This window comes from Anas platyrhynchos, chromosome 7 (genome assembly GCF_047663525.1).
Source record: "Anas platyrhynchos isolate ZD024472 breed Pekin duck chromosome 7, IASCAAS_PekinDuck_T2T, whole genome shotgun sequence".
In the NCBI taxonomy this organism is placed as follows: Eukaryota; Metazoa; Chordata; class Aves; order Anseriformes; family Anatidae; genus Anas; species Anas platyrhynchos.
The window spans coordinates 2203535-2230787 of NC_092593.1; the positions used below are offsets into that span (position 1 = coordinate 2203535).

Consider the following 27253-nt stretch of genomic DNA (forward strand, 5'->3'; position numbering starts at 1 on the left):
GTGCTGTGCCATCAGCTGATGGCTAAGCGTACATTCAACGTGTGACCGCGTCCGCCTGACACAGCGGCTGCAGGGCCGGCTGCTGTTTCCTCTCCCATTCCGCATCCGTTCAGGCGGGCGCAGGAGCTCAGGGATAATTAAAAATGTTCGTTTGTGTGCTCTGTGCTGCCCTGCTAATTACATGCTTCAGGGCACGGTGAGTGTGGCCAGATGCTCAGCCTTGAGCTGGGACGAGCACCCCACACAACGCGCAGCCTTGGTGCCCAGCAGCGAGCTCTGCGCTTGCAGTCGCAGCTCTGGAAAGCACCAAGCAGCCCCAGCAGGATTCCTCGGGGTGAAACCCTCTGGGATTTGTGCGATGTGAAGGGGTGCAGCTCGAGGAGCCCCAGCATGCCGAGCGCAAGCCCTTTGGCCTTTGGGGCTCGTCAGGGGAGGCAGCTGAAAGGCAAACAGCGCCGTGAAACAGCAGGTACAAGGAAATACAACTTCTCCTTGGAAAAAAATAATCTATTTCCGTTAATAGCAGCTCGATTCCAAGTGTACTGCAATAACCACGCATGAAAAAGCGCCTAAGTGCCTGCATGAGGCAACTTGAATGCTTAAGCTGCGTAACAAAAGCCAAAAAAAGTTTAACAGTAATGGATCAAAGTCTTTAAGCAGGGAGGGCATGTTGCATCTAAGTGGCATCAGGCAGCGCATAAAGGAGAAGTCACTCGTAAAAGCGCTCAGGCTTTTCCATGCTTGTTTCAAGCAGAGGCTCCTCGCATGCAAGGGCACGAGGGACACGAGGTCTGCTCAGCTGCTGAGCAGAAAGCAGTAGGAATGCAGAAGGCGAGCACTCGAGAGTGTGCTGCTCTCCAGCCTCCCTCGGCACAAGCCTCACCTACCAGGAAAATCAGAAGGGCTGAGGGGGAGAGAACCTTCGCGTGGACATCTTGAAATGCTTTAGCAGAATTATTTTCAGCATTTCTCTGCTTAATCGGTTTCTCTGTCTGCGCGACTCCTACACAGAGCACCAAGGGAGAGAGAGCAGTAGAAAAAGAGCAAAAAATATTTCAGTAAACCACAAAAACTGGCAAGTCAACCAGGGGGCAGCTGGGGAAATACAGAGAGCCCAGTCAGCTACAAAACAAAGCCCAAAGTCTTAGCAAGTCACTTCTGGGCTTTTAGGCAGCAGGAGAAAGCTCCCTAAGTGCTCCCCAAGTTCGTTAAAAGCAAACATTTTGGACAATATTAATTGTCCTTCAACACGTGTGTTATAAAAGCCAAGGCTTGAAATTAAATATTATGACAGCGCACTGTTGTAAAAGTGACGGGGGAAGCTGGGAGCAGGCCCCTTTGATGTGTGCCAGGGCAGCACCGAGCGAGGAGAAGCCGAGCTGTGGCTGATAGCAGGGCTGCAGGTGGGCACGGCCTGCTCGCTGCTGCCAGCTTTGGTCTGGAGAAATGGGTTCAGAAGTGACTTTTTTAGAGTTGTTTTTCTGCCCTCCTCTCTAGGGCTCCCTAGGAGTTCTTCATGAACAGTTTGTTCCTGCAGGACTCAAATAATTGGCAGAGCCCCATTTTTTTTCCTTTTCTCCTCCCATGTCTTGTTATTCCTGCGGATTTAATTATTTACCGAGGAACTTAAGTTGATTAGGAGCCATGGGGAAGCGTCCCGTGGCTTTGGTTGTGCTGTCACCTGGAGCAGGGGCTCCGCAGACGCTTCTGTTCTGTGCACAGCTGCTGGAAGCCGAGGGGCTGGGCACTGGTGGTCCTTCCCCTGAAATCCTTCACCTCTGGAAGCCGGGCAGCCCTCAGGTGCAGCGTCCCGCTGACAGAGACAACACTGCGCTGCTTCAGGAAACAGAGAAAGCATCCAAGGCCGATTTTCTGACTGAAACCCCGAGTTTCGGTGCAGTTAGCGACCTGCAGGCGGAGGGGGAGGCGCCGCCCGGTGCTGCCCGGCCACGGAGCCTCCCCGCCTCGCCTCAGCGAGCTGCCGGCGCCCCCTGCAGCCTTCGGGCGGCCTGGCACGGCTCGGCACGGCTCGGTTACTGCTCGGTTAAGGCTCGGCTGGGCTCTGCCAGCCCCGGGGCACCGTGTGCCTGCAGCACCAGGCGCCGTTGGCACCCAGCGTGCTGAGGTGCAGGCGCCGCCTCCCTTCCTGAAGGAATATCGGCATGTTCTTCCAGTGAATCTCACTTTCTGGTGTATAACCTTTAATTATTTCCTCACGATTCCTTTACATTCCGATAGATAGCCTTAATTTTACCTCACGATCCCGTCAGGGGGGGTGCGCCCCTCACGGAGCACAACACCGGGGGGCTCTGAGGGACCTGAAAGACCTCATAGACCGCCTGCCCGGATCACCCCAGACCCCACAGAGCACCTTGAGCCCCTTAGCTTTGTACTTTGTGCTTTTATAAACCTTTGGGCTTTTATCCTATAGCTGAGGGGTTAAATTAGTGCCCAGTAACCCTGCCCGGGGGGGCAGCCAACATGGCGGCGGGGCAGCGCCCCGGCCCCGCACCGCCACAAGATGGCGCCCGCGCGTGACGCCACACCAGCAGCGGGGGGCGTGGCCTAGCGATAGAGGGGGCGTGGTTTATGCAAATGAGGGGGCGTGGCTTGTGCACCGGGGGCTCGCCCTCCGCCCAGCACCGCCGCGAGGACCCCGTGGTGCCGGGCTGCCCCTGTGCGTGCCTGCCTGCCGCAGTCAGGCGCGGCGCGGGACAGCCGCGGGGGCCTCGCGGCGGGGCGGGCGCTGCCCGGTGCTGTGGCGGCGGCGGAGGAGGAGGAGGAGGGGAGCGGGCCCGGGGGGCGCCGCCGCCGCGATGCCGCTGTTCGCCGCCAACCCCTTCGAGCAGGACGTGGGTGAGAGAGCGCCCGGGAGGCGCGGGGAGGCGGTGGGGGGGACGGGGAGCTCGCGGCCGAGGCCCCGCGGCGGAGCGAGGCCTGGTGGCGGGGGGAGGTGGGCCCCGGGGCGCTGCCTCAGCCCCGCTGCGCGCCGGTGTGCGGCTTTCTGAGGGAAAATGAGCGAAAATAAAGGCAGTGCTGGCTCATGGGTGCCGGAAGAGGAAAGGGAGAAGGTAGCGGTGAGGGTCGGGGCTGTGGTTGCCGTCAGGCTGCGGCTGTAGGCTGAGGTGCAGTGTTCATGGCCAAACCCAAACGCTCTAGGAGTATTCTTCTATACGTTATATTTTTATAGCAGTGTATTTCCTATAGGGCTGTAAAGGTGGCAGGCTGTGCACTTGTTCTTTCTTAAACTTTGTGCTATACATGCAGACCATAACTGCTTGCACGTACTGCTTCTGTCAGGATTTAACTCCTATGTTACTGTTTTTTCTTCATTTTGCTTAAGAAATAAGGTAGGTACCAAGCACGTAGGTGAGCCCAGCTGACGTCCTGGTGCTGCAGGGAAGGAGAGCTCCTTTCCCGTGTTCCCTCCACACGGATTTTTTTGAACTCCCCTCTGAGCTGCTTTAACTCAGGCGTTCTGGCACAAAGCTTATTTCACAGAGCTGTTTGGCTGACATGTTGGATCATCTGTGAAGGTGATGACTTTGGGAATTTGGCGATTTAAAACATCAAGGGCTGCAAAGTGCTGGTGAAAACAAGGGGCAGGGCTGCCCCGAAAAGGCCCAAGGGAGGAGCAGGGCCCCACTGCTGGGAGCAGCGACAAGTCGGGTCAATGCAGCTATCTGCCTGGACCACACGTTTCATACTGTGGTTTGCTCAGGGCACCTCTAGAAAGTGTAGATAAACACTCCCTCACTCTGCCACAGCTGGCTTTGTTTTTGTGGTGCGAAACATGCAGGGCTGCCTGCAGTCCCAGCTCCTGGCTGCTGCCTGTAGCTCTCCTGTAACCTCTGGGCTAGTTTCGGAGAAGTTTGCTTTCCTTCAGCTGGTTCTCTAGCCCAGCCCTTGAGTCCTTCACAGGGTTAGAAGCGATTTAATTTCCTGCCTGATGCTCCTGGTAGGTCATTCACTCGCACGTGCTGTCCTCCAGCGTAACCCTGGCTGCCACACAGCCTTCGTCTCTCAAGTAGCTGTTCCTCCAGCAGGGAAGAGGTCTGTGCCTCCTCAGCTTTCCAGCAGCTGGCCTGCTGTCATAAGGTTGGTAGCAGCAGCAGGGGAGCAGGAAGTATTTGTGTAGCTCGAATGACTCTCAGACCCGCCCGCAGTGTCACGGGTTGGTGGTAGCTTGGAGATTTGTTTCCTTGTCCTTCGCTGGGGTGTTTGGTTCTGGGGCTGTTTGCTCTTTGTGCTGCTTTCTCTTGGTGGCCTGCGTCCTCTTGTGCCAGGACTTGGTGTGCCTGTCGTTCTGCTCTGGTTTCCAGCCACCGAGCTCACGTTTCTAGGAGGATCTTTAATTGAGTTTGTGTTCTGTCCTACAGTCACCTTTGGCTGTGTAATCCAGCCCTGATTGCTTTACGTTCCTCCTTACACAGTGCTTTGCTCTTCCTTTCCATGGGAGACACCTCCTAGCTTTCTGCTGGCTTCCTCCTGACCCTTCTCCCGCGGTCGGTGTCAGCCAGGGGTCGCAGCATTGATTTCCAGAGCGATTCTGGAGGCGCTCAGGAAGGGAACGCTCCCCGCCCTGGGAGTGCTGTATGTCCCAGCTCGCCTTCCTCACCTCATGGAGCGAGCCAGGAGCTGTGGCTGACAGCTTGCACGTGGCTTCCCCTGAAATTCCTCCCTGCCATCCAAACGGAGCAGCTGGTGCTTAAATTAACCCCAGGGAAGGTGGCCTCGCTGGGAACGGCCACCTGTGTCTCCTCAGCACCTCCCCTTTCATTTCCCAGTGATAATTCTTGCTTCAGCGCTTGGTCTAAGGTCTTGCAGATGCTTGAGGACAAGCTGATTGCGAGTTTTGGTGTCATTCTGGCTTAGATCTTTCTCTTTCACTTCTTTAAATCTTTTCCAGCCCGCAGACCTTACCTTCATCTGGGTGACTCAGCTTCCTGGCCCGTGGAGCTGCAGTTCCATGTCTGATACAGGAGGTGGTTATTGAGGGCTCCCAGACCGACAGTCAGTGCTGGTTGCTTCTCAGGCTGTTGGCCTGCTGACTCCGGGTGCTTTCCCTCTGCCACTCCTTCCCCAGGGTCATTCAGTTAATTACCCAGAGTCATTCAGTTAATTACCCAGGGTCCTTCCAACCAGGGCTGCCTTTCAGCGAGGACCAACTGGACCGCGCTGCCTTACTGCAAGTGCAAGCGTCGTGAGCACAGTGATCACCTTCATAATCGCTCATTAAGGCAAAGCTAGATGACTTCTTTGCCTCCTCTCTAATCTGGGTAGGCGAAGGCGAGGTAAACAGCAAAAGGTGTGGGGCTAAGTTTCAGGTTTACAGAAATTTGTTTTTGTGGTTCCAAAAACCAGCAGTCAGGATTGTCCTCCAGGTTTTAGCCTTTAATTTTTGTTACCCTGGCTCTGTTCTTACAAACTTAGAGTGGTGTTGTGTAACACTCCAGATGCAAGATTGATTGTGCCTACAAGATTTTATTTTGCATACATTTTGGAGGCAAATCATGCTCTAGAAGGCTGTCGTTCCACTGATTGGGCTTTAACTAATGGCACACCAAGCTGGAAGGCTCCTTGCGCGAAGTCCACGTGTGACTGCTTGGCTTTCTCTGTTTCTAGTATAAAAACTGACACGGGAAAAAAAAATATTGCTTTTGAGTATTTATTTTTTTTAGCTGACATGTTGTTTGGCATTGTTGGCAAGCTCAGGGCAGAATAAGAAAACACTTTGCAGGTGAAGGCTGGGCGCTGGGCAGCAGCGAGGGCGAGCTGTCAGCAACCTGCCTTGCTCATTTCCCCTCGCTGCAAGTTTTTCTCCTAGCACTGAAGGAGCCCTGGAGAAGGCATCTTCCCACATCTGCTTCCTCTGATCCAAGTCCCTGTCTCAGCATCTGCAGGATAGTTATTCTCCAAGATGATTCCTCAGCTGGAGCTCATGCAAAGCGCGAAGGCAGATGCTGCTAATCCATGAATCCATCCTGCTGGCAAGGAAGGAAACCTCAGAAGCTGTGCGAGGCTGCTGCAGGGCAGGCAGTGGGACTGTGTCTGCCCGTGGAACAGCGTGCGTGGGTCCAGGAGGAGGGAGCTGCCTTTGGCACACAGCTGTGTACATGCAAGGAGAAGTGTTTATGCTGCTTTTTCCCCACAAAGTTTATGGGCTCGCACTTCAACTGGCCTGTAAACAACCAGAGTGCTCCGCATCTCCTACCTGTCTGTCCCACGGCTCTATTTCGGCCCAGCTCTTTGCTGCCACGTTTCAGAGGAGATGGCTGTTGCAAATCCAATGCGTGTGTCTGCTCAAAGCACCTCAGGTGCATTTTATGGATCCTATTATCTTTTTCTAAAGAACCTCTCCAGAAGTTAGTTACCTTATTTGATTGCTTTTCCATTTTAAAAGGAGAGTAGCGGAGGAAAAGAGGAGGGAGTGTAGGAAGGGAGAAGTGTAGGGGTCTGGATTTGAGGTTTTGGAGTCAATGAGGTGGGAAACAATGCTAAGACACGTGGCAGTGCCTGTCTGCAGCCTTGCTTTGCAAGCTGTGCTGACCTGTATCAAAGCTCTCCTGTGCCTCAGGTGAGTTTGCAGCCTCCTGAGGCATTGCTGGGACTGGAAAAACCAAAGCTTTGCGTTGGTCGCTGCCACCTGTGACGTTTTGAGGCTCCAAAGACTCAAGTGTGAAAAGCACCCTCGTGTTTTCTCAGCTTCCATGCCTTTCTCTTGACCTCTTCCCGTTTCTTGCTGCTCACCGTTGGCTTTTTGCTGGTGGGCAAAGAGGTGTCTGCAGCAGGCAGCTGGGGGTTCAGAGCAGAAACAGCTTTCAGCTGGGGCTGCCACAAGGCAGTGGGATTAAACCATGTGCCCGGTGTGTTGTGTGGGTACTGCTGCTGGTGTGGTGAGCACAGCTGCTGCTGCTGTTAGATGAGAAGGATGAATTTGGCTGGCAAGCCCTGCTGGCAGGATTTGCACCCCGGGGATGGAGGTGATGCTTTTCAAACAGCAACGTCAGCTGGTGGAGCTTCACAGCAAACAGCAGGCGAAGCTGTGTGCACCGAGCGTCGCGTTGTGCTGTTCTGGTGTCTCCTTTGTGCTGGTTCAGTACTCGCAGTTCACATACCCAGGCGATGCCCTGCACGTAGGGGTTCCTTATTTGGCTTTCTTTAAATAAACAGCATGGCAGGATGTTTCAAATCGCAGGCCCTCCTTTATTTTCAAGAACGAGCAATTAATTTAGTTTTAGTGTCCTAAAAATATTGATGCACTTTGAGTCTAGCACTTGTGTCTTTTCTGGGGAAGTATTTTAAGGAGCTTTGTGCGGTAGGAACATGCTTTCAAGCGGGATTTGCTTCCCTTGAAGACTAATTCCAACCTGTGAAGGTAACGTGTGGCCCAAATTGCCAGCTTCCATTCCTGCTCCTTGGTCTGCTTTTATATCTGTAATGAAGGTTTTGGGGGCTCTGCTGTGCTTGTGTTTTCTTTGGGAGGCCGCTCTGCTGCCAGGGGGTGTTTGTTGCAGCTCCTGGCCGCAGAACTGAGTGGTGGAGCTCGTTATCAGGAAGATGCCGAACTGCACACCCCAAAATGCATTTAGCCAGGGCAGTGCTGCTGGCAGCAGGCCGGGTCATTTTGGACCAGCTGCTGCCACAGAGCGCCATCGTGTTAATAGTGGCCATCATGTGCTGCTTTAATCTGCTCAATAGCCTTTAAAGTGCTCAGTCCCAAAGGGATGTAATGACTTCTCTTACTCAAAATCCTATAAAAGTAGTAATGATGGTATTGCCAGCATCGTTTATGGAGCGCGTTCTGATGGAATTCCTACGTGGCATAAATATCTGAGGGCTCTTACCTTGCAGCTTAGTCAAAATACTAAAATGGCATGTTAAAATTAAATCATAGATGGCAAGTGTAGTGCATAAAATATTGATTTTGAGTTGTTTTAATAGAGCTGTAATGTTTACGTAGCATTAAAATAATGTGGTTGCACCAAAAATGGGAAATACAAATGGCAGTATCCCTTGTCTGCTAACATGGTGAATGGAATGCTGTAAGCTGGGGCAGTGTGGCTAGAAGATTTTGAAGAGGAAAGGGACCTGGGAGTGCTGATCGATGCTCGGCTGAACATGAGTCAGCAGTGTGCCCAGGTGGCCAAGAAGGCCAATGGCATCCTGGCCTATATCAGGAATAGTGTAGCCAGCAGGAGCAGGGAGGTGATTCTCCCCCTGTACTCTCAGCTTTGGTGAGGCCACACCTCAAGTTCTGCGTTCACCTTTGGACCCCTCAACACAAGGACATCGAGACCCTGAAGCATGTCCAGAGACAGGCAACAAAACTGGTGAGGGGTCTGGAGCACAACTCTTATGAGAAGCAGCTGAGGGAGTTGGGGTTGTTTAGTCTGGAGAAGATGAGGCTCAGGGGAGACCTCATTGCACTGTACAACTGCCTGAAAGGAAGTGGTGGAGAGCTGGGGGTTGGCCTCTTCTCTCAGATAACTGATGATAGGACTTGAGGGAATGGGCACAAGTTGCACCTGGGGAGATTTAGATTAGATATCAGGAAAAACTGTTTCTCTCAAAGAGTGGTCAGGTGCTGGGATGGCCTACCCAGGAAGGTGGTGGAGTCACCGTCCCTTGTGGTGTTCAAGAAGTGCCTGGACAAGGTGCCACAAGAACTGATTTAGTAGTTTAGTGGGTAGTATTGGTGATAGGAGGATGGTTGGACTAGATGATCTTGTAGGTCCTTTCCAACCTTGTGTTTCTATGATTCTATAAGTGTTAAGTAGGGATACGTTCTTGAGATGAAGCAGTTTGGGGTTTTGTTGGCCAGTTTCGGGACCTTCAGTAACCCTTTCATGTCACTGACTTTTCTCTACGCTTGTGACATTCGGATTTCTTGAAAAAATCTAGTGGAGGAGTGCTGTAAGAAGTTTATTGAAGGAGGAGGTGGTTTTCCTTCAGAGGTCTGAAAGGATTTTTTTTATTTTCCTTGAAAATAAGGAAATTATATATGATATGTATTATATATCACGTATAATATGCACGATACATAATATACAATACATATAATATCTATTATATTCTATATTATATAATTATAATGAATGCAAAGATTGGAAGACCTTGAGCAAACTCCAACTTAGGGATATGGCCTAAACTTGCAGTAAGTAAGCGAAGTGTACAGAAGCAGTTTTTTCATTAATTACAACATTACACTTAGTTTTTACTTTCTGGATCTTCAAAACACTTGATGCATTTGTTAGTCCTGTGCTGTTCATCATTCCTCATGAAAATACATGCAGAACACTTCATTAAAAAAGCAGGAATTAGCACTCTGGAAGACACAGCCTCTCAGCGTTTTATATGGGGAGTTGCCTTTTCTGTATGGCTGTGAAGGCATTTGCTCCCTAGAATCCGAATTTAGTAGGGTATTTTTATGCTTAATCGGTCTTGGTTTTCGTTACAGAAAAGGCTACAAATGAATACAACACCAGCGAGGACTGGGGTCTTATTATGGATATATGTGACAAAGTTGGCAGTACTCCCAATGGGTAAGCTATGTCTCAGCATCACAACGTGCAATTTCATGTTCTCATGAAGAAGAATGCTGTTTCAGAAGAAATGCATCTCAAAATGCTACTGATCTGGTGTTTCTGTAAGCTATACGGACGTGTGCAGTTGGCTTTGAAATTCTTTAAAAGAAATATTCCAACCAGATGTCCAGTAGAGCGATTGGGAGATGTTGCATGCATCCCAATTTTATGAGGTTTTGCGCAGTAGACCAAGTTCATTATATTTAATGATCTTGCATTCCTTTTGAGAAGGAACTATGTCGATAGGAAATGGTGAACTAGTTTCTTTGGAAAAAATCTATTTAGGACAGTCTGCTATTTATGAGGAATTTATCTGTTTGTTGATTAGAAAGGATGGGACTGATATAGGAGAAAAGAGAAAAAAAGAAAAAACTACTGAGGTCAATGCCCACCTCGATTTGGATCAGTTTAGCCTAAGTGGTAATACAGAAATGTAAGTGGTAATTCAGTGATCTTGTAACTGCCAGAAGTATCTGCTCATTTTTGAGGTAATCTTTTACAGTGGAAAAATGCTTCAAATTTTGTAGTCAACTTGAACTGGTACATACCTTGAATTCTCAAGTGATCTTAATTTTTTTTATCATTTATTTGTAGTATTTAAGGGTACTACACTGAGAAAGTTCTTTTTGTATTAGTTATGTCCTGTCCCACAGGGAAGAGTGGCAGATCCCTTCAATCTGGGAATCTTTAGGCCTCAAGGGAAAAAGTGTAGAATATTCTTTGGGTCCTTTCTAAAAAATCTTTAATGCTAGGAAATTTCTGTGGAGGGAACTATTTTAAATCCTCTCCTTCTGGGGAAAAAGGGAATGTCAACACAAAAAATCTTAAATTTTTATAATCAAGTGACTTGAAAATGAGATCCAAGAGCTAACAAGCTGTGAATGTGTTTTAAATTAAATCTATAGAGAGACGTACAGTAGTCAATTAAATAGCCATTCAGTCACTGCTGCTGCAGAGGTATTTTTTTTAATGCCTTTTATTTCTTTCGTTGTCTATTTCAAATCTGTTTCCTCAGTGTAGTAGCAAATGCTCTCTTTGTGACCTGTCAGCAGTACTATGGAAATTAATACAAAATGCCAGGATAAAAATGGAGTCTGCTCCAATTCAGCACGTTTAAGAACAAACACGTTGTTAAGCGCTTTGTTCAGCCTTGCTTTGGAAAAAGTTTAGGTTAGGTTGCATTTACATTTTTTAAAATAGAGACGGTTTTGTTTGCTTAGCAAATTTCAGTATCTGGTTTCATTCATTCTGCAAATTAGGTCAGTGGCATCTATCGCTAATACTTTCTTTGTTCCTTTTTTAGAGCAAAGGATTGCCTTAAAGCCATCATGAAGAGAGTAAATCATAAAGTTCCCCATGTGGCTTTGCAAGCACTTACAGTGAGTAAACTGTCCCTGTTTCCCAAAACCTTTCTGTTCCTTTAGGTGATGGAGCTGGGAAGTGTGTACTGATCAGTTAATGCCTTTCTGTGTATCTTCAGTAGTCACCGGGAGAGTGCATGCTGAACAAAGGGTGAACTTCCTGTGCATGCTTTTATTTTGGATTATTGTTGTCATACATCTTCACCGTTGTATTTCTGTTGTCAGCTTTTAGGAGCCTGTGTATCAAACTGTGGAAAAATATTTCACTTAGAAGTGTGTTCTCGTGATTTTGCTAGTGAAGCTCGAGGTATAATAAACAAGGTAATTATCTTATAACTTTGGGGGGGGAGAATTATTTGGTGATTTCTTTGCTTTCTCTCATTGTAGCAAAGAACTGGCAAAACTAATGCTCTAGTTAATTTGCTAGCTAATAAAATCTTCTGGTTTTGGTGCAGTTGGAAATACTGGTGGCTGTTTCTTATCCCTGAAATTTGTGTATTTCCATTTACTGCCTGCCCCAAATTTTAACAAAATTACACAAGCAATTTTAATTATAATCTGTGACTCCTCCTAAGCCCAATTAATTTGATAGTGAAGGCAGCTTTCCCTGAAAAGAGTTTTTATTTGTCTTTAATGAAATTCATAAGCTAAAGTACAAAGGGAAAACAGTGAGAAGGTTAAATTATATTTTTACAAGGAAAAGGAGGAAGGCTTCAGACACCTGAGTTTCTAGAGATTCTCAGAACACTGAATGAGGAGTTAACCGAGAAAGGAAAACCTCAGTGGTTGGGGTCAAGCAGCTGATGGGATCTAAATCTAGATGTAAAGAACTGAGTAAGCAGAAACAGCTCTACCATAATTACTGCTCCAGTTGAAGACAAGAATGACTGAAGAAGATAGTCTTCAAATATATGGGAGGCCCAGAACCATCAGAGGTTGAGCAAAGCAATTAAGGAAACTAATAAAATTGCTGGGAAACAAAATGAGTTCATGGCTCTTCTGTTTCTTGCTTTCTGCGGAAAAATAGGTCTTGAAGTCCTCCACTTCATTCTCATTAGCCATGGTCCATTCTGAAATAGAACATTGACCTTCATGGTCTGACAGTGCTTGTGGATGTAAAAACAAACCTTTAATCCCACTGAAGAATCGCCTACTGGAGCATAATTTATTTTGTTGGTGGGAAGCACTTGTGTTTTCCCCTGTCCCTTCCTCATTTGGAGAAGGAATCCTCAGAGGGGCTATAAAATCGTGCTTCCTCCTTTTCTCTGAAAGAAAATTAGTTCAGACAAGTGTAACAAATATCTTTGTGCTGATAATGAACCTTCTGGGCTACGTGGTTTATTTCAATTAAATGCATGCTTGAGCCCAAACTCGTCAATGTTCTGACTGTTCAGTGTGTTTGTGGTTGAGCCACAGGCTTGCACTGTGCTCTGAAGGACACTCAAATGGGAAATCATGGCCATGCACTGCGTTTGTGCAGTCCCAAGCTTCCATCTGTACAAGGCAGGTTGAAGCAGATACAGGTGAGCCCACCAGCCCCTGAACCCTCACTCAGCAGCAGGTATCAGTGTTAGTTTGGAGGCTTTGGGTTCAAATGGTAGGCTTTTAGTTACTTGGAAGGAAAACTAGAAAGTGGATGGAGTCTGAAATGCTTAGTCCATGTTTTACCCTTGTAATGTTGGCGTAGCAATCACATATATTAGCTGCTGTAATGCAGAGTTACTCTTTTTGCTCCAGGGTTGTTTTTTTTAAGGTTATTAGAAGATTACCAGCAGCTCAAGTTTAAGTTATGCTTCAGAGGTGTGTCCTTTACTCATACAGTAGGGTGATGCCTGAGTCTGACTCACTTCTCTCAGGTGGTTTATCTCTTGGCATGAGGTTGTTAGCAGATAAAATTTGCAGTGTTGCACAAAATCAGTGGTCTGGCCTGGATTTAGAGCAGCCATAAATTGTTTAGATGAGGGTAGAGGATGGAGAAAGGCACAGAGGTAGGCAGACTGAATCTCTCCAAACTATTGAGGTAGAAACATGGCTAACATCTGAGAAATGGAAAAGTTTGTCAGTCTTTTTCCTTAACCACCTAAAATTGACATCACTAAAATTACAGCAGTATATATGGGTGAGCTGCCTTTAAATTCCAAGTTTTGGCTGTGCAAGAGAATTTGCCGTGGAGGAATGCTGTGAGGGTTGAAGGAGGATGCTCCAGAGGCTAAACATGCTGCCTGTAATATCTGAATCAGCGTATAAAAGGTCATGTTTGCTAGGTTATGTTTTCAAAATTTTCTTATTGTCTTATTGAATACAATGAATTGATTATTAAGTGTATTTATATATTAAAAAAAAAAAAGGCTTTGTTAACACTGCTCACTTTGATGTGAAAGTATTCCTTTCTATGCAATTTTGTCTTCTAGGCTCATCCAAAAGTATCTGAGAAGCTGAAAAGTCTAATGGTGGAGTGGTCGGAAGAATTTCAGAAAGACCCCCAGTGTAGCTTAATATCCGCAACAATTAAATCTTTAAAAGAAGAAGGTGTAACTTTTCCTGCAGCTGGATCACAGGTAAAAGCTGGTTAGGAATACATCATTCTGTTCCTGTTAAGCCTCTGGCAGTGAACAAAATGAAAAGCTGTCCATGGGAGGTGCTTTTGGTCAGAGGAGAGGAGGATCCTTGTTCTAGTCTGGTTGCCTCCCGACACTGAGGTTCACTTCATTTTGCTTTTTTTTTTTTATTTCCTTGCCTTCTGAAGAAAAATAAGAACAGACTAATAGCTATTTCATGATGTCCTCATGAGTTGTTTCATTTTAGATCTGTCTTTCTTCAGATCATTTTTTTAGAGCTTCGTCGAGCTGTCGCTGCCTTAAATCTAAGCAATCCTACACCCACACTTTGTACTTGGTGTTTCATGGTTCTAATTGCTGACTTGGAGCACGTATCTTCTATTTTTCCTTCGCAGAGCCTCATGAAACAAAGGGCAGGATCTAGAACTGAGGCATCTTTGAAGCTGATCTGTTCTGTGTTTTCCTTTCCTAAATCCTCATTTCCCGTTTCAGTTTTCTGTCCCATGTCAGGAGTTGCCCTGGCTCTGTTGTGGGGTGCTCCAGTCCATAACCTACTTGCTCTCTCTTTTCCTTCTGCTGGTGTATTATGCCTGATCATCTAGCTGGCAGATACAGTGACAGGTTTTCTTATTTTCCATGCTTTATTTGCTTCTCAATATTTTTATGTTCAATATGAGTTAGGCAAGATCAATCCTGAAGATTAGAACTGTCGCTTCTGTTGAGTTTTCCTTGCATGGTTTACTCTTCTCTGTATTAAACAGAGTTGTTTTTTAATACTTCTACAATCTTGCCTTTCTCTGCAAAGATGTTTTCACTTCTGAATCTAGGATGAGCATTAAAACATATGGTAGAAATGTGGAAGATTGAGAGAGCTGCAACCAATTGTACTTTCTTTCCTCCAAATACATACGAAGTTATATCTTTGCCTTTACCTCACACGCTTCACTGCAAACAGTAATACTGAGGTTTAGTAGTTTCTGGTATACTTGCACAGAATTGTTTTCTAGGACCATTGATAACCCCAGTGTCTGAAACTAGGTTCTTGATTCCTGCAGGATGACTTCCTTGATGGAGTGAAAGCTCTAAGAATGATTTCTGTGCTGTTGTGGAGACTCAGTTAGGCAAGTCAGCAGCTCCTAACACTCGCTTTTTTGTTTCCACACTCCCAACAACAGAGACTGAGGGTGTCTTCTGGTGTGACACGGAGAAAAATCTCACTTTTTAGCAAGTCTGGCTGCAGCTTAATAACTTGGGTCTTCACAAGCGTAGGACTCCCAAGAGCTTTCCTTCCCTTTTGAGGGGAGGTATGGAGTGCAAAGGCAGAAAGTGTAGTCATTTAAACAGAGCTCATTTAAATAATGATAGTAAGTATTTAAATGAAATCTTTTAAATAAATTAGATTGTTATTTATTTTCCTTTGCTGCTGAAAACAAAAATGGATGAGATTCTGGAGAACAGTAAATTTTTTCATCTAGAAGATCATCTTGGGTCAGCAATGAAGTATTCTGATAAGGCAATTAATCAGGAACAGCTTATTACTAATTTTTTTAAGTATATAATTATAGAGCTTTCTTCTTCCTTTGTACCATGAACTTATTCTATTGTTAACACATTTGCAGGCTACCACAAACGCTGCTAAGAATGGTTCATCGTTAAGTAAAAACAAAGAAGATGAAGATATAGCTAAAGGTAAATTACTAGTCACAGCCTTGGCTTGTACTCTAGAGCGTCTTGTTAAAATGCATGGAAATAAGCTGCAAGAACTGAATGCGAGGGCACAGCGGGTTGGGAATTAAAGTTTATGTTAATCATGCCCGAGTTATGAAACATTTTAATGTCTTACCTTTTCATTCTGTTGTAGGGCAGAGTAAAGCTGTTGAAATGTAATAAATGGCTCATAGTTTGGAGAAAAAAAAATAATATAAACATGGTCTTTATGGTTAAAATAAGTATTTCTTTTAGGAAAGCAAACTGCCCTTGTATACAGGGATAAATATACAGACTTACCTGTTTTATTTTCCTCTCCTAACTGTAGCTATTGAATTGTCATTGCAAGAGCAGAAACAGCAACAAATGGAAACCAAATCCTTGTACCCATCTGCAGACATTCAGCAAACCAGTCAGAACTCAAGGAAGGTGCGAGCTCTCTATGACTTTGAAGCTGTCGAGGACAATGAGCTCACCTTTAAAAGTGGAGAAATTATTTTTGTTTTGGATGACAGGTATAACGCGCTCAGATGAAGGTGCCTTTATTCCACAACTGTTGTGTTGTTAGCTGTTTTTTTTCCCCCCAGGGCTTTCTATTCCACAAGCATGTATATTGTCACTCTGGCCTTCCTCAGATCCTTTATCTTCTGCTATTTGTTCCATATCCCAAATTGTTTTAACCCTTGAAAAAAATTGGATCTTACACTTCTTTGAGGCCATCCTTGTTGTCCTCCCCCAGTTCATACATTTCCCCAGTGATGAGCCATCTCTCTAAAACGGAGCCCCATCCACCACCACTGAAACACTCTCTGATGCTGTTGGAGCTTTTTGGTGGCTGTAATCAAAGGAAGCTGTCTGTTCTCTCTGAAGTTTTCCTGTGCAGCTGTCTTGCTTTGCTGAGGTTCAGTGGAGAAGCAGCATTCTGTGATTCTGATGGACAGCATCCTGGTTAACCCTGGCTTGCTGCTTTATATTATAAAAATACATGAAAATAAAATACCAGTGGCAAGGAGAAAGTATCCTCTGCCCAGGTGAGCAGACTGCGTGCCACTGGCCCAGTTATCGCTGCCGTTTGTGACCTCAGGGTGGTTTTGGTGCAGAGGGAACCTCTGTGTGTTACATTAATTAACCATTCTGTGGGGGAGGTCCACTTTGTAGCTTTTAAGATGTTAATTGGTTATAACACATCATAATAAGTATGCACACTGCAGTACTGAAATTGTTAGATCTCTGGCTCTCAAGCATTGCATTTGCTAGCAACAAAACTGAGGAAAAATGCTGCAGGTAGTTACTGTCACTATTGTCACTGTTGCTCCAATGACAGCTAAGAAGCAGAACCTGCTAACGCTGCTCTGATTTAACAGGCTGTGACAGATTAATTATATTTCTAATGTTAGTCCCCACTTGTGTACCTCTTGTAAACTTTGAGGTGAAGCAGTAATGGGCTATCATCTAATCACTGAAGAACTGAGGAGTTGTGCTGTAAGCTTGCAGTGATTGCTGCTAAATGGTTTTACTTCCCCTGAGCCCGCTCTCTCTCCTCCCCACGTCCGTGCCCCAGCTCCTGCTCTTGGCTTTGCTGGGCTGCTAATCTGTACAGATGTTCTCCTTTGCCTCTGTTATTGGGCACCTAGGAAATAGTGTCTCGGATATCACAGGTTTTCTGTCAAAAGCATAAAATGTTGTTGATGGTCAGGGTTTTGTAACAAAGCTTTATTTCCCCAGTGATGCCAATTGGTGGAAAGGTGAAAATCATAGAGGAGTGGGATTGTTTCCATCTAATTTTGTGACTTCTGACTTAAGCGTTGAACCCGAGGCAGGTAAGTTAGCTGCTCAAAAGCTGACACATTATTTTTAGAAAGGCAGCCTTGTGGTGGAAGTACTAATTAGCCCATCAGCAAAATCATTTCCTGAAATCAGCCCAAGGAAAGAATTGAGGGAGAAATCCTGACATTGTTTCAAGCAAGCAAGTGGATGCCACTGCTGCAGTGCATTTTAACGATACATTTTGATTGTAAATTGTTACCTTCTCCCTGCTGCAGTAATTCAGTTCATTTTGCCATAATTCTTAGAGAGTAACATGATACTTCTCCAGCAGCTAGCTGCATCACTGCTTGATGTACTTACTCAAATTTCTATCTCGTTTAAAGACTTGATGCTAAGCAATTAAAATGTGTACTTTAAGTGAACATAGTAACGCAGCCACAGGAAGGAAACTACTGTTTGTTCTTCCAGCAACTGTGGATAAAAATTGTGTTCCTGAGGATACTACAGAAGAAATTAAGAAAGCAGAACCTGAGCCTGTTTATATAGACGAGGTATGCAGTCACTTTCAATATACAGAAGTACTGATATTTTTAAGTGATTAAGACATTGCTTTGATGCTGTCAGTTGAGAGAACCTTTTTTAATATAAAGACCTTTTTTAATTTGAAAATTAAAACAGTCTCTGCCATGCTTCAGAAACTGCTGTTATTAATCTTATCTCCCACCTTTCAGGATAAAATGGATAAAACACTGCAGGTACTTCAGAGTATAGATCCTACAGATTTAAAGCTTGATTCTCCAGATCTTCTAGACTCAGAAGGTACTTTGAGCACTAAGTTTGCTAATTCTTGTATTTCTTCTCACAGCTGTTTTCTATCAATTAAGCTGGTAATTCTTTTGTTCAAGGTGTGCAAGAACAATTGAGTGTACTTTGGGTGGGGAGAGTGTTTTAGAGTGTTTTCTAGAATGGAAAAAGTGGAAAATAAGGGAATATCTTCAGTACAGGAGGTCTAGATGGATTCATAGGCAGTATTCCAGTGAAAGATGAGAACCCCATAAACCTTGGAGGTGAAAGCAGAAATGCAAAATTTTTTCTGGTTTTCATCAGTAGTCTTTTGTTTGCGGACGTAAAGTGAAGAGAGGGTGACAAAGCAGCATAAACAGGGTTTTTCTCTGGTTTGGAGGAACTGGACACGCCTGATAACCTGGGGCACTGTCCAATTCTGTATCCTTAGCGTACTTTAAAGTATATTTTGGCTGGATTTAAAATGAGTTGTGAAGTATGTTAACTACTTTGACTCTTTTGTCGTTACAGATATTTGCCAACAAATGGGTCCAATGATAGATGAAAAACTAGAAGAGATAGATAGGTGAGTCAGAATGTAGCTTCTGCATGATTTAATAATGCTTCAAATTGTATTTTTTTTTTTTTATTTCCTCCTTCATCTCCCAAGGTAGAAAATCTTGCAAGAAAAAATTAGACTGTTCTACTTTTACTTTTTAACATTTACTACCTACACCAGGACTTCTGTACTGAAGATTTTGTCGCTGCTCTCCTAAACATACTGCATAAGTTACTTGGTGTATTTTATCTTAGCACTTGCTTGTAGGCTTTTCTATCTGTCTAGAACTTGACATTCTCATTCTGATGCTCACTGCCCTCCACAACAGGAAAATCTGTTCGTCAGCTTCATTACCCCTTTCCCCTCAGACTCAGGGATATTTAATGGTGAAAGGAAAAATCAACTAGCGTCGTGGAGTTGCCTGCTTTATTGCAACTAGGGAAGGATGGTTGTTCACCATTTTGGCTCTCCTTCCCTGGTAGAAGGAATGGAGTGGGTTCTGACTGTTTTATGATACAGATGTGTTAAGGAATCAGCCATCTACCTTTCAAGATTTTTTCATGCATTCTCAAACCTGTTTAATGAAGTGCTTTCCTTTTTTACCATCTAACACTAGATGTTAGAGCGACTTAGTGTTTGCATACATGTGTTTTGAAACAGAAAACATTCAGAATTGTCTGAACTGAATGTGAAAGTTCTGGAAGCTTTGGAGCTCTATAACAAACTGATGAATGAAACACCGATGTACTCAGCCTACTCAAAACTCCACCATCCCGCACAATACCCACCTACATCTTCTGGTGTTTCAGTGCAGGTCAGTACCCTTTTCTGGAAATAGAGACTTTCCTAATATAGATTTCTATTTAAAAAGATGACACCAAAATGAAGTGTAGGCTTTCTTGCTAGCCTACGAACAATCTGACATTGCCTGGTGACTTTCTGTAGCCTTTAGAATAAAATTATCACTTAGGCACTAGAACAGAGTAGTTTAATTTGCAGTTACCTGCTCATACAATAAGCTATAGATGTTAATTTTGCTCACTTTAACATAAAGATGATTGATTAAAAATACTTAAAAGATTCTTTCTGTGAATTTTTTTTTTCCTAGTGAGAATTGTGTGTTTCAGCAGCTTGGTGGATATTCTTGCGATGAGTCATGTTCTCAGTCTTAAAGTAAAATGTTACCTTCTTATCTAATAGCAGGGATGTGAGTGAACTTGAATATTAGTGCATTAATCATGAGCCCAGCGCACTTTTGCTAAGTATAGAAACCTTCATCTGGTTTTAGCTTTTTTTTTCCCAAGGGGGGGAAAAAAAAAGGTATTGCATTAGTGGGTGTAGTTGCTCAGAACTGATTTACAGTATCTCTTTCTTGTGTGCCACATTGGTGTCCTAAGAAAACAAAAATAGAGGGGAGAGGGATTTTAAAGATCCTTTTTTAAAGAAAGCATAGAATGAGTGTTTTTGCTTCAAGTGAATTTTATTTTAATGCTAATTGTTCAGTGGGAAAAGAATAAAGAATAGTTGCCATAGCAACTGCTAGATCTGAAAATCTGTCAGTTAAAAGTAATTCCATGTCCTTAAATTCTGGTAACGATGAAAAATTCAGTATATTTAGAGGTTAAGAAGTAACGTGAGCCAAAAGGCAACGGGAGTTTACTATTTCTTTCAAGATACATGCTTCCAGCAGTGAAAATGTGAGATAATGCTACTCGTGCTGGGCCTAGCACAGTTACTTGACACAAAACTGTCTGTTCCTTCAGTGTCCCAGTACTGTCCCAAGTCCAAAAGCAATGAGCAGCACAAACTTCTATAAGCATGTTATACCACCTGCTCTATCTGAATTTTGATTGAAAACTTGTGTTATCTCAAATCAGAAATGACAGAAACTAAAGGTTTTTTTAATTTCCTCTTATGTTAGAGTCTTAGAATATTCCTCTGTTTTTATTCCCAAAATGCATTAAATAACAAATCTTGTATGCTGCTCATCCCACTCGACCGTGTTTGTGCATCAAAATGTGTGAGGGCTGAATATTGTAAAGTCAAGGCAAATTACAGAAGAAGAAACAAGGTTTCTGATAGGGACAAAGGTCTTGTACGTGATACAAAAGGATCTTCCAGATAGTAGGGACAGACCTTGTTAGCAGGGCATTTTTGAAAAAGGTGCCTGCTGATGGCAATAAAGGATGCCTATTTACTACTCGTGTGTTAGGAGAAGTTGTGTGTGTTGGAAAACTGATATTTATTGAGCCTTGGAATCCTAATGTATTTGTTTATTGTAGTTGTATTCTGTGCCACGTTTGCTGCTGCTTAATTGAAACTAAAAGGTATGCTTTTTTTTTTTAATTAACAGTCATATCCTGTACAGCCACCTAGTGGAAACTACATGATCCAGGGTGTTCACCAAGTCACCGTTTCCCCAGGTTATGGCCTAGGACCTGATCAGATGGGGCAGCTGAGGTCTCTGCCTCAAAATATAAATTCTTCTGGAGCCGCTCAGCCTGCTCAAGCTGCCTATTTAAGGTATCATTTCAGCAAGCTCTTACGTCACCCTATTCCTGATGGTAATTTTACTGCTTTGCCTAGAGGCCGAATCTCCATGAGGTATTTACAGTGACGTGTAATGCTGTTTAACCGCTTTGAAAATACACAGATTGCTTTTGGGCTAGGCAAAATTCTCACTTGCAAATCTGCTTGTCAGAGAAATAGATGGGAACTTGTCAGAGTTAGATTTGTTTTGGTTTGTTTCGTTACAGCCCAGGACCAGATTCTGTGCTGAACCAGACGTACGTGAACCAGAACGCAGCTCTCCCGTCAGCTGCCAGCACAGCTGCCTACAGCCCGCAGCAGATGGGAGGGTCGGTGGATATGGCAGCCTACCAGAACAACGCGTCCAGCTTGCCCCAAGGACCAGGTTATCCCATGGCAGTTCCTGCTCATTCCGTTCTGCAGCAACAAACAAACTACCACCAACAGCCCCTCCTTTAGACACAAACCAGGCTCGTATTTCTAAAGCAATGAATACAATTTGCTGAACCTAATGATTTTTATTAATGCCTGTCACAGATATCAAAATGCGTTTTCCTTTTTAAGTAACCCAACTTAGTGCGTTAGGGCAATGCTGAGTAAAAATATACATCAGAACCGGTTGTTAATCAGTTGCTTCAAGGTAGTTTGAACTAGATTAGGTAATGGTTTAAAATAATTTTGGATTACTTTGAGCCCTTAGTTCAGTGGTTTCAAGAAATGCTGTTTGTGAGTCTGAATATAACTAAAAAAGATTGGCCCAAAATAATTTTCTCTTTTCATGTGTTTCTGGCAACTTGAGGACGCATCCTCAGTGTCATGCGTTGCTCTCATTACGCATTGTCTCTTCTGGTGTCTCACTGTCATCTTTCTATCCAGGTAGCTTTAGAAAATCTCTGCTGATTGAGACACCTCCTTCTCTCTGTGCTGCTGTCGTGAGCTTTATGATACGGTGTGCACTAGATAATTGGAACAGCTGCACGAGTTAATCAGATGAGAGCTGGAAGAGAAAATGATTTGATACTGTGACAGAGAGGACCACGTACCTACAGAAGTATGAGGAATGATGTTTTTGCAGTGCTGCCTATTAGATTTTGGGAAACTACAGGGAACTCTGATGTGTTTATCTGGAAAGAAATGGCGGGGGGTTGCTTGAACTTGCTTTTGGCAGAGGTGGTACACGCGAGGGATGCTCCCAGCAGACTGTGGGTGCTCTGGATATGAGGTCTTGTACAGAATGTATTTTTTCCTTTTTTTGTTGTATGTAGAAGTGAAGGAGAGCTGTAGTTCTGTGTGGTAAAGGAGGGGCTCAAGAATGTTTGAAGCTTAAGACTGAGAATCCACCTTTGTTCCGTTTCCATTGGGGAGGCAAGTGGAACAGGAAGCATCTTTATGGGACCAGGGGGTTCTTGCCTCTCTAGGATTTCCTTTTGCTGCTGCCATCTACGTGTCTAAATAAACACTGGTTACAGAGGGAAACTCTTAAACCAGTTGGGAAAGGTGCATTTAACAGACCACGTATAGGCAGACTATGCGTGCTTTGTGATTGTGCTCCTCATTTAATAAAAGGAATGGCTGCATACTGAAAATACCAGACGTCCATAGAAAAGGAATTGCCTTGGGACTGTGCAAGTGAAGCATTTGGTGGCTAAGAAAAGAAATCTAAGAATTTCTTCCCTGATGCACTTTTAAATGGGTAGGTTCTTTTTTTTTCCTTTAACGAGGAACAGTTGAGCTGAGTTACCTTTCAGGAATGTTTTTTCTTTTCTGGTTTCAGCCTCTGAAAAAATCACTTAATTCTCCTGTTTACCTACTCACTTCAGCGTAGTCGTATTTATACATATTTTAACAATTTTACGATGAGTAATAATCTTTAGATTGGGAAAATAATGGAAGCAAATCACTGATAAAACATCTTGTTGAATGTCTGAAACTCCAAAAATGTCTAAATAAGTATGTTTGGTGTATAATTTTTCTACCAAATGAGAACTATCAGATTGTAGACTGTTGCTGAGTAATAAAAAACACCGTTCACTCAGTGCCACCTCCATTGCTTTTGCATTTTATTTAATTACTTAGTATCATGACTTTATTCGATTGCAGCCTCATGCTTATGGAATAAGGGATTCAGTACCTGCTCTTTAAATCATTATTTAAATCTGTGCAGTTAGAAAGAATCTATTATCTTTCCTTTTAAAAGATTTTAATTTTCTTGTATCCTTCCCTCTGAAGTAGCTTAGCATACATAACACGTTGCAATACTGGAGTACTTGGAGAACTTTTTCCTTGCATTAAGAGGAATAATTAATTTCAATGCTGCTGTTCAAAATTCTTATTGTTTTGAGATTTTTTTTTTTAAGGTTTTATTTCGTTCCAAATTGGTTTTTAGTCAAACTAGACCTTGCTGTCATTTATATAGATTTTCCATGTTTATTAGTAATGAGATAAAGGTAGAGAATCTTATTGGATTCAAAACTTTGATCCAGCAGAAATGTTGAGTATCCTAAATGGAGATGGCTGGACAGATGTGATTTGATTACTTCTAATTATTTTATGAATATAAATAATGTATATACTCATTTGTCTGAGATTTTCTACACGGCTACATATATGCATACTGTTAAAGCCTGAAATTTTATAAAAGCCAGATTTGTGATTGTCATCTCTTATATTCTGAATTCTGTGATATGCAACTTGTAGATAGTGTAAAATAATTTAATTATTAAAATAGTGTATTTAGAGGGTTTTGGTGTTAATAGGAACTGTTTTTCCTCCTCAAACTTCTATACATTATCATATTTATTTTTAAGGCCTGATTGTAACTGAACATGCTGCCAAAGGATTTATCTAACTTCGGATTTCTACACTAGGTTTATTCCTACTGTTTTATAACAGGAATCAAGGGTAGATAACTTCTGCTTTTTCATATAAACTCTTACTAGTTAACATAGAAGTTCGTGCAACTTTATAAGGAGAATTTTATTGTAATATTTGTTTCATGGGTGTTAAAAATATCGATGCTCGATACGTTTTCTTCTAGTGTGGATTGGCAACCTATTACGTCTAAGATATAGTCAACTGAAAGCAATGATTTCATGTCTGTAATGCCACCGTTCAGAGGTGCGTGTTGAGACTCGTTGGTATTTCATATGGCCTTGATGTGACAAATGCATTGTCTATTAAATTTGGTATAAAAATTACAATCTTGAAATTGTTTCTGTAACAGGTAGACCTTAAAATAATGTTCTGTGTTCATTTAGCTTTTGTTCATTGATGTCCATAGGCTTGTGGAACTGTAATTCTTTGGAAGGCTGTCCTTTAGAAAGGAGTGCCGAGCAGGACCTGGCTGTAGCTGCAATCTCTTACAGTAATTATTTTCTGATAGGAAGGGTTTTTTCTTATTTTTATCTATGCATCTTTTCTAAGACATAATAGGCACTACTCTTGCTTACATTGAACACTGTGATATATTTGTTGAATAAATAACTTTTTAGAATTTATGGCTCTTACCAGATAAATTTTACATGAAACTGACTGGAACTGCTTTGAATCAGTGAAAATGAGAAATGAAGGACAAGAAACATAAATGGGCAGGGTCTGAGCACTTTGGATTTTCGTCTCTCTGCTGGCTCCACTGGAATTGTAACGTCTGCCAGCTGGCAAACTGACCCCCAGCACACAGCATGCCTGAGTTCTGGATGCAGGTTGTGGTTCTACTTCAATTTTGCCTGGGGTTTGAGGTGAATATGTACTGGTTAATAGATGCGTCACAGTTCTTACAGAAAATTATCTTCAAGAGTTTGCAGTATTAAGGGTAGGGGATCTGTTTTAATGGAATATCCGTTTGGCCTCTTGTCTGCAATATGTGTGCATTGCCTTGTGTGAATAAAACAAAGTTTATTTAACAAACACGGGCGAAGAGTCTTCTGTTTACTCCTTAGGTTAAATCCTTGCCAGAAAGACGAGGCAAAAGCTGCCTGAAGTGCCACTCACAGTGTGAATCGTGAACTTCACTGCTGCAGCCTTCACCTTCCTCCTTCCCCAGCCCGCTCAGCCGTGCGCCCACTTACCTCCAGCTCAGCGTGCTCCCACGCGCTCCCAGCAGTGCCAGTGCTCTGGAAGAGGCGAGCCTAATTCCAGAGCTGTGCTGCGTTTCACCTCTGCTGGATGAGCTCCTCTACTCGGCAACCCTTGCTCGTTACCTTTAGTTGTCTGTAAGCTGGGCTCAGCGTGGTAGGGAGTGCTGCTGCATGCTGGTTGCTAACCAATGCGTATGTTAACCGCTACGGGGAACAGAAGAGAATAACCCTAAAGAAAATGGAAATGCACACAACTGCCACAAATGATGAGGCGTTTATATAGAAAACACATACAATGAAACTTTAAGAGCAGTGTATCGCACATCCTGAGAATGAACCATAATTGCTTAGGGCTTATTATAGGTTTTCAAGGAGACGAATTACCCAGAAGGATTCGTAGCTCAAAGTAAGAATAAATCCTTGTGCTTTAAAGATGCCTTCTGCTGAGGCTGTGAATGGATGCCAAACCATTGTGTGCAAGGAGCCTGCTGCACCTGAGGATGGCATTATTAGGTACAAAGCACCGCGCTGCAATACACCCCTTACTTACAGCACCCTTTGGAAGCACTGACCCTACTGGCTTGATTTCAGGGTACTTTAACCTACACATCTGAACCTTACAAAGCCAACACGTACTGAATCACTGGCAAATACTTTGTTCTTCATTTCAAATCGCAGACATAACTATATCTTGCTAAAGTGAGATGATGGTGTAAATTTTCTGGACAGTATCTTGACTTGGGAAGTGAGCCACGTAGCCACACTAAGAATAATTTTAAAAGTATCCTTACTAGTACCTATTTAACGACTAAGGTGAATTTAAAAATAATCTAATTGAGACTACAGCATTCATGACCCACATTCATCTTTGATAAAGAAACCAGGCTGCCTAATTTCATCCAGGGTTTTAAAAAAATAAAAGCCTACAGTGTGAGAGAAAGAAATGTGCTCACCCTGTCGTACCTTGGGCCTTCAGCAGAGGTGTGCTTGTTCTTTATGGAGCCTTTGGAGCATGATTTGAGCTTGTTATGCAGATGCTTGCCATAATGCTGCCTTCATTTCACACACCTGGTAGCTGGGTTCACTAATCTTTTTCACAGATTTTAAAGGTCACGGCAGCTGGCTGAAAAAGGTAGCTCTAATGTAATTCTGAATATAAATAAAGTTGCTACCGCATCCGTTGGAGAAGTGGTGGTGCTTTGATGCTTTTGGCAGCTTGCTTTCTTGATCCCTTTCCCAGTTGGTTGAAAAAAAAGTTATTTTCCAAGGGAGCTGGTCTGTGTTCAAAGCTTTCTGGAGTAGAAGCGGGATCGGTTCAAAGATGCACACATTTCTCATTCATTTCAGTGGGAGGTGTAATGTACTTGTAGCTAAAGCACAGGAGTGGGAAGCAGGAAATCCAGGTCCTGCTTCCACTTCTTCTCCAGATTTCCTGTTCGACTTGAGGCGAGTTGCTTCATCTCCATTTATTTTTATCCCTCCGTGCCCTGGAAATGACAGCATCCCTCATGAATGGCAGCCCATGCGAACTCACACCGATCGATGCTCGGCAGTGCTGGGTGGCAGTGCCGCTGGGGCTGGGCTGGGGCACCCAGGGGCAGCATTTTGGGGTCAGTTTGGGCTTTGGGAGGCTGAGCTGGACTCGGGGCTGGGACTTGTCCCGAGTGCCTGCGGTCCTGTCTGCTCTCTGGTAGGGATGGGGCACAGCGGAGCCAGCCTGTGAGGCAGCTCTCATTTCTGCACTGCTTTACCAAAAGCTGGTGATTTCTGGCAGTTTGTGCTCGCTTGGTTCATCATGAATGATTCTGGCAGTTCGTGATTGCTTCTGTTCATCATGAATGATTTTGGTGTGCAATAAATCTGTCAGCTCTGAGTTACCCAGCTTAGTATGGATACAGTGCCCCCACAGCCAACCCCAGGAGAGGTGGGGGAAGAGCCGGGTGCGGTGCTCAGCCCCACACAGCCCCAGGCTGAGGAGAGCCCCACAGCAACGCCTCTCCCGCCCTATAACTCCACCCAGACCACCACACAGCCGCGTCCCTTTGTTGCTGAGGCGGCACCCGGGGACCCCCAAACGGGGTTGGGGTCGCCCCTGTGAGGCGTGGAAGGGGCGCGGCGGCTCCGAGATGGCGGCGGGGCCCCGGTCCCGTCCCCATCCCCGTCCCGCCCCTCAGCGCCGCCTCCCGCCCGTCCCCTCGCTGCCGCCCTCGCTGCCGGGCGCTGCTGAGGCGCGGGGCCGCGGGAGCCGCCGCCGATCGCTCGCTCGCTGCCATGGCCGCGGTGGGTGCTGCAGGGCCGGCTTGGGTCGGGTCGGGTCGGTTTGGGT

At 44.3% G+C, this 27253-nt stretch overlaps 2 protein-coding genes and 1 long non-coding RNA gene across 8 annotated transcripts in view; 2 read left to right on the top strand and 1 right to left on the bottom strand.

The window, feature by feature from the left end:
• The first annotated feature begins 2580 nt into the window (after positions 1 to 2580).
• On the top strand, positions 2581 to 24757 carry STAM2 (signal transducing adaptor molecule 2). Of its 3 annotated transcripts, none has more exons than XM_027457605.2 (14): positions 2581 to 2875; positions 9461 to 9545; positions 10891 to 10966; positions 11174 to 11269; positions 13360 to 13506; positions 15126 to 15195; positions 15542 to 15728; positions 16939 to 17033; positions 17449 to 17531; positions 17712 to 17799; positions 18295 to 18349; positions 18983 to 19136; positions 20676 to 20845; positions 21079 to 24757. In XM_027457605.2, exons 1-14 carry the CDS (start codon positions 2590 to 2592, stop codon positions 21308 to 21310), a joined length of 1824 nt encoding a protein of 607 aa, XP_027313406.1. In that variant the 5' UTR covers positions 2581 to 2589; the 3' UTR covers positions 21311 to 24757. The 3 variants fall into 3 exon arrangements, with proteins under 3 accessions (XP_027313406.1, XP_027313407.1, XP_027313408.1); XM_027457606.2 differs by having other exon boundaries at positions 2703 to 2856; XM_027457607.3 differs by having other exon boundaries at positions 2741 to 2852.
• Positions 24657 to 26976, bottom strand: LOC140002974 (uncharacterized). The gene is made up of 2 exons (XR_011810809.1): positions 25881 to 26976; positions 24657 to 25131 (listed from the first exon to the last, which is right to left on the bottom strand). It is a non-coding gene; the product is annotated as an uncharacterized lncRNA (long non-coding RNA).
• CACNB4 (calcium voltage-gated channel auxiliary subunit beta 4) overlaps positions 26976 to 27253 on the top strand; it is a 65659-nt gene continuing 65381 nt past the window's right edge. For 3 of the 4 annotated variants that reach the window (XR_005267202.2, XR_005267201.2, XM_038182401.2), the window contains exon 1: positions 26976 to 27207. Coding sequence is in view for 2 of the 4 variants with exons in the window: in XM_038182401.2 (XP_038038329.1) it covers positions 27199 to 27207 (9 nt within the window). In the remaining 2 variants the exon portion in view is untranslated. The remainder of the gene's footprint in view (positions 27208 to 27253) is intronic. The other variant, XM_038182399.2, reaches the window with a different exon arrangement.

Bases quoted from the DNA above. Each gene is read 5' to 3' on its own strand.
- STAM2 (XM_027457605.2), top strand. From the start codon at position 2,590: ATGCAAATGAGGGGGCGTGGCTTGTGCACCGGGGGCTCGCCCTCCGCC. The intron at 15,729-16,938 runs GTATAACGCGCT...TTATTTCCCCAG, and splicing joins ATTTTTGTTTTGGATGACAG to TGATGCCAATTGGTGGAAAG. The intron at 17,532-17,711 runs GTATGCAGTCAC...CCCACCTTTCAG, and splicing joins AGCCTGTTTATATAGACGAG to GATAAAATGGATAAAACACT.